This window comes from Sinocyclocheilus rhinocerous, unplaced genomic scaffold (genome assembly GCF_001515625.1).
Source record: "Sinocyclocheilus rhinocerous isolate Xijiao unplaced genomic scaffold, SAMN03320098_v1.1 scaffold1526, whole genome shotgun sequence".
Classification (NCBI taxonomy): Eukaryota; Metazoa; Chordata; class Actinopteri; order Cypriniformes; family Cyprinidae; genus Sinocyclocheilus; species Sinocyclocheilus rhinocerous.
Genome location: NW_015645067.1, coordinates 162,096 through 172,452, shown reverse-complemented (window position 1 = coordinate 172,452; position 10,357 = coordinate 162,096). Strand labels below are relative to the sequence as shown.

Sequence of the window (10,357 nt, the reverse complement as noted above, 5' to 3'; positions counted from 1 at the left end):
AAAAAAAAAAAACAATAAAAAAAGCTAAATTAAAAACTACAATTTTTTTTTTTTACAAAAATAAAAGTAAATATAAAAATATAGAAATAAAAAATAAAAAGCAAAATTAAAAACTACAAAACAAACAAAACTTAAAAATATTCAAATAAATATTTATATATATATTATGGAAACCCATAACTGCAACATTTTTTTTTCACAATTCTGACTTTTTTCTCAGAATTGCAAGATATAAACTCGCAAAGGCAAGAAGAAAAATCAGAACTGTGAGAATTGTAAGACAAAAAGTCCGATTTTTTAGTTTTTATCTCGCAATTTGACTTTTTCTCTAAATTGCAAGAAACAAAATATGAATTGTGAGATATATATATACTCAGAATTACGATAAAAAGTCAGAATTGCAAAAAAAAACAAAAACACAATTACCTTTTTTTTTAAATTCCGTGAAGGAAATGGGCTTCCATAATAATAATATGGATTATTATTTTATATTTATAAAAAAATAAAGAAATAAAAAAATTTTAAAAATAAAATTAAAAGAGAGAAAATAAAAATATATAAATAAAAATTGCACTGCTATGCCATGGTGACATTCCTTAATTTCTACAAGAGGGATGTGTTTACAAGGACCTACTGTATAATAATAGTACTTCATAGCTTAGTTACAGTTCAACATTTCCTGTCGATGAACTGTAGTACACAGATTTGTGGCACTGTTGGACCAAAAGAAAGAGCCATAAGGTCAAAAAGGGGTACCATGATCAGATCTTGACTGCATTACAATTTCACATTCTGATTCATTCGGTTTACTTAAGTGGTCCTTCACGCTATTCTGAAAAAAAAAAAAATATATTATCATGTCAGTAATTCCATAGAATAATCTCTAATGATTGACGTGCAATGGGAAAAGACAAAACATGTAACCGAACATCCTCATCCAGGCAGTTTTCTTCTCCGTGATGATAAAGACTCGGTGTGGATTGGGGGAACTTCACCGCCGCTTGACCTCAAAACATTACAGCGCCAAATCCAAATAGAAGCACTTCACACATAAAAGATGGTGTGGAAGGGATCCGGGGTTGGTTTCTAGCTCTGGTAGCTTACCTATGGACAGTTTCGCATTGGCAGCAAGGCAACACGGTAATAATTGGGGGTAAAGAGCCGTCACAGCAAACACAAGCTGGGTTCACAGAGCGTATTGTCTTTGCACAGTCAGAACAACTATACATGATTATTTCTCCTTATAAATTCATATATCAATAGTTTTTATAAATAAAATAGTACTCAAATCCAAAAAAAAGCGCAAAAAGGGATCTTTACAGGAGTTGTGGCTCCTTAAAGGAATAGTTCAGACAAAACTTTGCGGTACCATGATCAGATCTTGACTGCATTACAATTTCACATTCTGATTCATTCGGTTTACTTAAGTGGTCCTTCACGCTATTCTGAAAAATATATATATATATTATCATGTCAGTAATTCCATAGAATAATCTCTAATGATTGACGTGCAATGGGAAAAGACAAAACATGTAACCGAACATCCTCATCCAGGCAGTTTTCTTCTCCGTGATGATAAAGACTCGGTGTGGATTGGGGGAACTTCACCGCCGCTTGACCTCAAAACATTACAGCGCCAAATCCAAATAGAAGCACTTCACACATAAAAGATGGTGTGGAAGGGATCCGGGGTTGGTTTCTAGCTCTGGTAGCTTACCTACGGACAGTTTCGCATTGGCAGCAAGGCAACGGCCGTGATGAACATTAAAACACAATCAGAGACAACGTGTGGGCTCCTTTGTGATTTGCAGCTAATTCAGGCTAATTAAAAATTACCAAAGCTCTTAAGCTGCAAATATGCCACTTGCTGCCTATGATAAGACTTTCTTTATTGGTCTGTATTGTGGGAAGAGATAAATATGTGCTAAGGAAACTAACAACTGCCTCCACAGTTCTGAAGCACAGCTACTATAGCGGTGCAATTCTATATTTCTGAATTTTGCTTTGAGGTTAAAAGTTCAGCCCCTCATTCCTTATGTTGTGAACAGTAAACAATAAACTAAATCATACGTTTTATGAAAGCGCGGGCGGAAAGTAGTCGCACGCTTTTATATAAATGATCGCAGAAAAGTTTCTGACATTATGTTGGAGATATTTGTGATCAAACCCCCCACTGGCGACATTCTTCATTTACCACTTCAGCCCTGCCGCTGATGATGTTTTACTCCCCTCCTGCATCTACCTCTAGCCTGAAGGGCTGCTGAGCTTTGGGAAATCCAGAGCAGGTCAGGAGTTCATATGTGGGCTAGAGTAAAGATCTGATGGAGTAAACAAACATTCCTCTATGATCCACACTGAAAGAAATTGTAAATACGCTTGTTCGGAAAACAACCCTCTTTCCCTCTTTCCGAATTGAACAACATGATGAGATAAATGACACTGTTTCATCATAAAACGCATTACATATAGTCACGTGCGAAGCTCATCTCAGATCCAAGCTGTTTTCAGCTTAAACTGTGCCCTAGAAGAGGTAGCTTGTAAAGGAACAGTTCACCCAAAAATGAACATTTTCTGAAAATGTACTCACCCTCAAGCCATTTAAGATGTAGATGAGTTTGTTTCCTCATCAGATTTGGAGAAATGTAACATTATATCACTTGCTCCTCTGCAGTGAATGGGTGCCGTCAGAACGAGAGTCCAAACAGCTGATAAAAACATCACAGTAATCCACAGGTAATCCACACCACTCCAGTCCAGCAATTAACATCTTGTGAAGTGAAAAACTGTGTATTTGTAAGAAACAAATCCAACATTAAGAAATGTTTAAATTAAAACCATTGCTTCGACTAAAATACAAGTCCATAATCCATCATGGATTACTGTGTTTTTATCAGCTGTTTGGACTCTCATTCTGACGGCACCCATTCACTGCAGAGGAGCAAGTGATATAATGTTACATTTCTCCAAATCTGATGAGGAAACAAACTCATCTACATCTTAAATGGCTTGAGGGTGAGTACATTTTCAGAAAATGTTCATTTTTGGGTGAACTGTTCCTTTAAATATTAAGATTCTTATGCTAGTGATGAAGAGCTTCTCAGAGATTAAACAAGAGGACATGGAGCTGAATTGTAAATTATGAAAAAAAACGTCTCAATGCAAAACCACACTGATCTGGAAACCAGTTTGGAAATAATCATTATTTTGCAATTCTGTGCAATTCTTTGCACTTCACCTTTGATGTCAACATGAAATGCCATTTACAATCCATTTTACTGTTGCAATTTCAGTGTAAAACTGAATATTCAGTGGGACTTTCTTTTTTAAAAGTTATCATGGTGACACATTATTGCCATATCATTTATTATAATGCTTAAAAATTATGCAAAATTAGGCCAGGAACACTTACACTGCCGTTCAAAAATTTGGGATATGTAAGATTTTTTATGTTTTTGAAAGAAGTCTCTGTTCACCAAGGCTGCATTTATTTGATAAAAAAATACGGTAAAAACAGTAAAATTGTGAAATATTATTACAATTTAAAATAGCTGTTTTCTATTTGAATATATTTTAAAATCGAATTTATTCCTGTGATGCAAAGCTTAATTTTCAGCATCATTACTCCAGTCTTCAGAAATCATTCTAATATGCTTAAAATTTCTGATTATTATCAATGCTGAAAACAGTTGTGCTGCTTCATATTTTTGTGGAAACTGTGATTGTTTGAGGAATATTAAGTTTATTTTTTTGTCACATTATAAATGCCACTTTTGAGTCCTTGCTGAATAAAAATAAACCGGTAGTGTAAATAGAGAGTAAACAGCAAACATTTCTCCGTTAACTCTTTGAGAAGGTCTTCATTTCTGATGGTCAAACAATAAAAGGGGCACGTATGACCTAACAACATCTTTAAAAAACAAAATTGGCAACAGACCTGGGCCGACTGCCAATACTGGCTCACAGCCATGTACCTTTCCTCTAGAAAAGTCTTGAAAGACTGGGATCCTGTGGGCACATCATCATTTCAGTTAGTATTCCTTAAAAACATAATCAGAGAGTATAAATGGAAAATGCGAAGGATGCAAGGCCCTTTCATAACCAACCATCTTTAGGTCTATGAAGATACATATGACTGAGGAAGATAGTAACCACTAAATCCTTGAACCTCTGAGAGAAACAAACAATAAATACAAAACAAAACAATTATAATAAAAGATATGTACACACATTTCCAACAATAGGGTCTCTATAATACTTTAAACCTTTAAAATGGCATACAAATATACTTCTGCTCAACGTGTGAAGCACTAATCAGGTCAGTTAGAAAATTAATAAAGGATAAATTATTATACAAAATTCATCACCGGTTAAAGTTGCTTTACCACAGAGGTGTCAGTCCTGGCCTCTTTTTTTTTTTTTTTAATCGACAAACACTTGTGTGTCAAAAACAAATACTCAAAAACCTGAATTCATCCAATTTAGAAAAATACAACTTGCCGAAAAAGCGTCTGTAAAATATTCCCTTGTTTGAAACCCTCCTTTTTACGTAGTTCAGACTTGAAATTAAGTGCACTTTAGATCGACATGGCTGAGTCTGAAGGGTGTTCCTTCATGTTGTCCCCATCTACGTGAAAATAAAAATAAAACTCCATATCGCTGAATGTCTGAAACGTGTTGTGTACTGGTTAAATCAAAATCTGAATCTGCATGAGACTGAAGGAAACGTGAGAAATCATTCTTCGATAAACTGGCAGATGAAGCGTTTATTCCTAATGGGAACAGAACGGAAGAAGCCCTGTAGGAAAGGAGGACGCAAAGGACGCGACTCAACCGTAGAGGCAGCAGTGGGATCAAGGCAGGACAGACACAGTGCTGGCGTCCCGCGTCTACAGGACGTCCCAAGCTCTTCTCAAACTCACACTGCATCAGTGAGGGACCTTGGGCTACAAAACACATCGGTGGTTAGAAGGTTTGCATATGCAAAGATTCTGATTTCTTCTTCTAGTGCATAAAAATATAATAGAAAATATATTCATACTAGAAAAAAATCATGATTCAAAACTTTGAAAAACATTATTAAATATATATTGAAAAAAAAAAAATTTTAGATTACTATCTTTTATGAGCTAGAAAAAATATATAGTACACTAGAATAAAATGTAGACACTAGAAAAATTGCATGATTGTAAATAACTTATTATTAATATAAAAATATAACATATTATTAATATAAAAATATAACAAATAATAATAAATATAATAATTATATAATATTGTAATTCTTTTCCAGGGTAGAAAAAAAACATATATAGAGAATATGTGTATGCTTGAAAAATCACAACTTTTCATATTATTTTAATAAATAATCATTCATTTACATATATTTATATATATAATATTTTTATTTTCAAAATATATATATTCAAAAAAAATTTGAATACTATTAAAAAAATTATAAATCTTTTCCAGGCCTAAAAATTACAATATTGAAATTCCTTAATATTTTATGTTTCTATTATAATATTTTATTCTTTAATATATCTTATGTCATATTGAGTGTTTTTCAGTGGATAAATACAATAAATTGAAATCAACACACACGCAAAAAATCGGTCTATCTCAATCGGTCTATAAAGACACGGTACTACATTTTTAACATGTTTTACCTGTCTGGGGAGGGCGCTGTGGGGCGAACCGCTGCTGCTCTTCCTGAAGATGCCGTCCAGTGCTGTGGATTTGGTGCTTTTGCTGGGTTTGTCGCTGCTGGCGCTCGAGCCAGAGCTCTTCCTCTTCCTCCCATCGGAGGATCCGTAGGGCAGCGGGCTGTGGGACGAGACGCCCCCGTGATCCCCGGTGAGCGCCTGCGGGAGGGACAGCTCCACGCTCCTGTACCTGTCCTGCTCCCTCGGCCCCGGGGCCCCCGGTCGCGGCTTGGCCCGCACGCTGAGGGCCGCCGTCCCGTTACTGATGTGCGCCGCGCCCAGCGGCAGATGGTAGCTGTTCCCGCTGCTCCCGCTCTTTCGGGACTCAGAGGCCGGAGGCGCTTTCCGCTTTTTAAGTCCCGTTCCGTCCCCTGAGGCTTTGGGCGGCTTGGCCGGTTTATTCTGCTGCGGTCTGGGTCCGGGTCCGGGGTCCCGGATGCAGAAAACCCCAGCGCCGTTATGAGAGAAAGAGGTGGAGTACGAGACCATGGAGACACCGTCCAGAGGAGCAGCCAGCGCGTGGTTGGGGGCGAACGGAGAGCCGAGAGGAGAAACTTCAGTCGAGCTCGTCATGCTCTCCACCGCTAGGGGGACTTTCCTGTGACAAACAGGATATGACATCACCAGTGTGTGGTAGGAAGCCGCGTGGCACATTAACCTAAATGTCGTGTGTTCACTGAGTGAAAGAAAACGTTTTGAGCCTTTGTAAAGTCATTCGAGTACTAAAACTACACAGCTGAACTGAAGCGGTTAACATTCATTTAATTCATTAAAGGCTTATGAAACAAACCTCACCAAAAAAACTAAATCTCACCAAAAAACATCTTGGTCATATCTCACCCCTAAATAAAAAAAAGAAAAATAATATTTTGCATAAAGAAAATGAAGTCTTTTTTTTTTTATTGCAATTTTATTTTAATGAGGCTATTTTTTATATATATTTATATTTATTATTTAAATCTGTATGATTATTATTTAATATACATTATTATTATTATTATTATTATACATTATTAAACATTAATTGTGTTTATATTCAGATATTACAGAATAATAAATCAAATTATTATTTTTTTCTAGCTTGGAAATAATATTAATTATTAATTTAACTAATATTAAATAAAATAAAAAAATAATTATTATTTGTAAATATGCTTAACCGCCATAAACATGTTTACTAAGAATTATTTATCATATTTATCATACAATCATATTTAATGACATTACTCAGTTTAATGATGTTTAAAAAACTATTATTAATAAAAACAATAATTTTATGTTTAATGATTTGTTTAATAATGTCATAAAAAAATAAAACAACATGAAAAAAAATGTCAGAATGCAGACAAAAATCTTGATCAGGTTTTTTGCTTAATTCAAAATATATTTAATTTCTTATGATATTTGGGTGAAAATAATATTTTGCAGATGAAGCCTATTTTGAAGATCAGAAAGATTTTTGCATTGCAACATTTTAAGGTGGCTATATTCCTATGGCATTATTAAACATAAATTGTTGTATTATAATTAATAATAATAATAATAATAATAATAGATTAACTGTTAATGAAAATAATGTCCAAATAAAAAAATTACTGTGACAAGTCCTTATTTTCTTAACGCAAAATATTTTTTTCTTGTGATTTTGGGGTGAAATACAACCCCTACTATACACAGATTCACCCTATTATGGGAAAAGTGAACTGAATGTATGCACCCATAAATGCATAATTCATAAGCAATAATTGTGTGAGCGGATGGACAAGCGTGTAGCTGTGGGCCATGCGGGACGCTCACCTCCACATGAGAGAGTTGACGTGTTTTTCCACCATGCAGTGGAGCGCCAGCCGCACCCGGTCCCACCGCCGGTCGAACACGTAGTGCCCCCGTCCCATCAACCGACTGCTGAACGCACAGCACTAAGACAGGAGAGAATGGGTTTTCACCTTATATTACTCCATTTTTAAAATGCTTTACGCATATACAGTAATATACAGGGTCCCAAATGTTGTAATGTAGTGGTTTGGTGCAGCTCACGCTCATGGCTCGCGGGTGCTGTGGAGAATAGTGGCACAGCAGCTTCTCAGACTCCTCAGGGAGGTCGCTTTCTCCTTCATCGCTGGACAGATGTGCGTCTCCGCTGCACTGCTGCCAGCTGAGCGTGGGTTCAGGAGGAGGAACGGGTGCAGAGCTGCAAATAAAAGACTGATGAAACTCGAGGATGAACATTTTTCAGATTTTTTTTTTTAATCATTTAAAGTTATATTTTAGTATTATCATATACTCTTCTATTATTTATTTTTATTTATTTATTTTTATTTTCATTTGTTTTGATAATTTTGTTATGTGCTTTTGTCATTTTTTTATTATTTTTTTCTGTTTAGCGTTCATGTATTTTTAGTACTTCAACATTTTTCTGGCAATTTAAAAATCGGGCAAGATGTGAATATTGCAATGATTTTAAATGCGCTTTTTATTTGCCCATTAAGTTTCCTATCAAACGTGTCATTTTTATACTAGTTAAACAATCTTTTCTTATCCCATTTTAAACTTCAGCAGAAAAAAAAATGATATAGTTGGTAAGTTTGATTCTAAAGGGCCAAACTCATTCTATGCACACAATATAGACAAATAAAAATGGTTAGTTTTGTATTATTTATATACCATTATAGTATTTATTAATGTTTTGAATTATTATTATTTTTTTTTTCATTTTAGTTTAGTTTTTAGTTATTTTGTTATGTACTTGTGCCTTTTTTATATTTCTATTTAACTTCATTTCTTTTATTTATTAATATTATGAATTGGATTTTATTTTGATATTGTCCGGTTTTTTATTTTTCAGTTTCAGTAAATTTTGTACTTCTACTTAAATTTATTTTATTTTAGTTAGTTGCCAAGGCAACATTTCTAATTTTCATTTAAAGTTGACATTCTAATAATTATTCACCATCATACTACAATAATTATAATATGACAAGATATATGATAGTGATAATATTTATATTTTATTTTAGTTCAGTATAAAACTAAAATCTGTGAATCCGTTTATACAGTTCAGTTCAATAAATGAATTCAGAACTCTGATTCAACTATTCAAAGTGCACCATCACTTAAAAATGTCATATTTAAAAAAATATTAATATTACTACAAATATTAATATTATTTAATATTACAAAATATTTATGTTAAATATCTAATATTTAATATAAAATGTTTTTGTAAAATTATGTAGGAAAATATGAGAAATGTTTATTTATACGTTGTGTGTGTGTGTGTGTGTAAGAAAATAGATTTATATACATAGCATATAATATTTTATTACTATATCATGTTTATTTAAATACTACATATATAAAAACATTTATTATATGCTTTTAGTCAATTAAAATGCACTAATTAATTATGCTAATGTCAGAATGCATTGAGTTTTGACCAAATTTATATACCATTATAGTATTTATTAATGTTTTGAATTATTATTATTTTTTTTTTCATTTTAGTTTAGTTTTTAGTTATTTTGTTATGTACTTGTGCCTTTTTTATATTTCTATTTAACTTCATTTCTTTTATTTATTAATATTATGAATTGGATTTTATTTTGATATTGTCCGGTTTTTTATTTTTCAGTTTCAGTAAATTTTGTACTTCTACTTAAATTTATTTTATTTTAGTTAGTTGCCAAGGCAACATTTCTAATTTTCATTTAAAGTTGACATTCTAATAATTATTCACCATCATACTACAATAATTATAATATGACAAGATATATGATAGTGATAATATTTATATTTTATTTTAGTTCAGTATAAAACTAAAATCTGTGAATCCGTTTATACAGTTCAGTTCAATAAATGAATTCAGAACTCTGATTCAACTATTCAAAGTGCACCATCACTTAAAAATGTCATATTTAAAAAAATATTAATATTACTACAAATATTAATATTATTTAATATTACAAAATATTTATGTTAAATATCTAATATTTAATATAAAATGTTTTTGTAAAATTATGTAGGAAAATATGAGAAATGTTTATTTATACGTATTATAAATAATGCACATAAATAAAACATGGAAAACATGCTTTGAATATTTTAACAACCTAGACATTAAAATAATTGCACAGTCTTGTAGTCAGCAATACGTACCCGTGTAAGTGTGAATTGGCCAGCTGCGGTTTGAGAGTGGGCGTGGTCTTGGCATTGGTACAGCTTGTGGATAGGCTGGTTGCCGAGTCATGTGACTGTGTGACCTGCACTGATTGGCTGCCTGCTTGAACATCCTTTTTTTGCCCCGTCTCCTTCTCCTTTGCCCGTCCCTTATGCTCCGCTAGAAGGATGTCGAAGTCTTTCCTCCGTCCCGGGACGGCTCGCCGATGGGTTAGAGAGTGAGTCTACAACATACACAAACAAACACTTTAAACTCCACCACAATCCTCAGTGGATAGAGATGATTAAATTACACACTAATGAGTGACGATACCAACCTTGCAGGTTAAAGATCGAGTGCAAGGCCGCTTTGTCTCTGGGTCCAAAACCCCACAGTGTTTATTAGGATCAAACACTCTCCCTGCACAACAAAACAGAATATGACTTCATATTTGGCTGAAAATAACTATATTATTATATTATTAACTATATATATATAT

The 10,357-nt window shown here is 33.4% G+C and overlaps 2 protein-coding genes across 4 annotated transcripts in view; both read right to left on the bottom strand.

Moving 5' to 3' along the window:
* The window catches only part of LOC107705332 (zinc finger protein 800-like), a 15,292-nt gene extending 10,940 nt beyond the window's left edge, over nt 1-4,352 (bottom strand). The window contains exon 1 of the mRNA XM_016508585.1: nt 3,935-4,352. The gene's annotated coding sequence lies outside the window, so the exon portion shown is untranslated. The remainder of the gene's footprint in view (nt 1-3,934) is intronic.
* Nucleotides 4,353-4,421: 69 nt separating this feature from the next.
* Nucleotides 4,422-10,357, bottom strand: part of atxn7l1 (ataxin 7-like 1) — a 22,159-nt gene continuing 16,223 nt past the window's right edge. For all 3 annotated transcript variants that reach the window (XM_016508599.1, XM_016508598.1, XM_016508600.1), the window contains 6 exons: nt 10,196-10,278; nt 9,858-10,102; nt 7,740-7,893; nt 7,500-7,621; nt 5,667-6,300; nt 4,422-4,943 (listed from right to left, as the gene is read on the bottom strand). In XM_016508599.1, the coding sequence (XP_016364085.1) occupies nt 4,926-4,943; nt 5,667-6,300; nt 7,500-7,621; nt 7,740-7,893; nt 9,858-10,102; nt 10,196-10,278 (1,256 nt within the window). In that variant the 3' untranslated portion in view covers nt 4,422-4,925. The remainder of the gene's footprint in view (nt 4,944-5,666; nt 6,301-7,499; nt 7,622-7,739; nt 7,894-9,857; nt 10,103-10,195; nt 10,279-10,357) is intronic.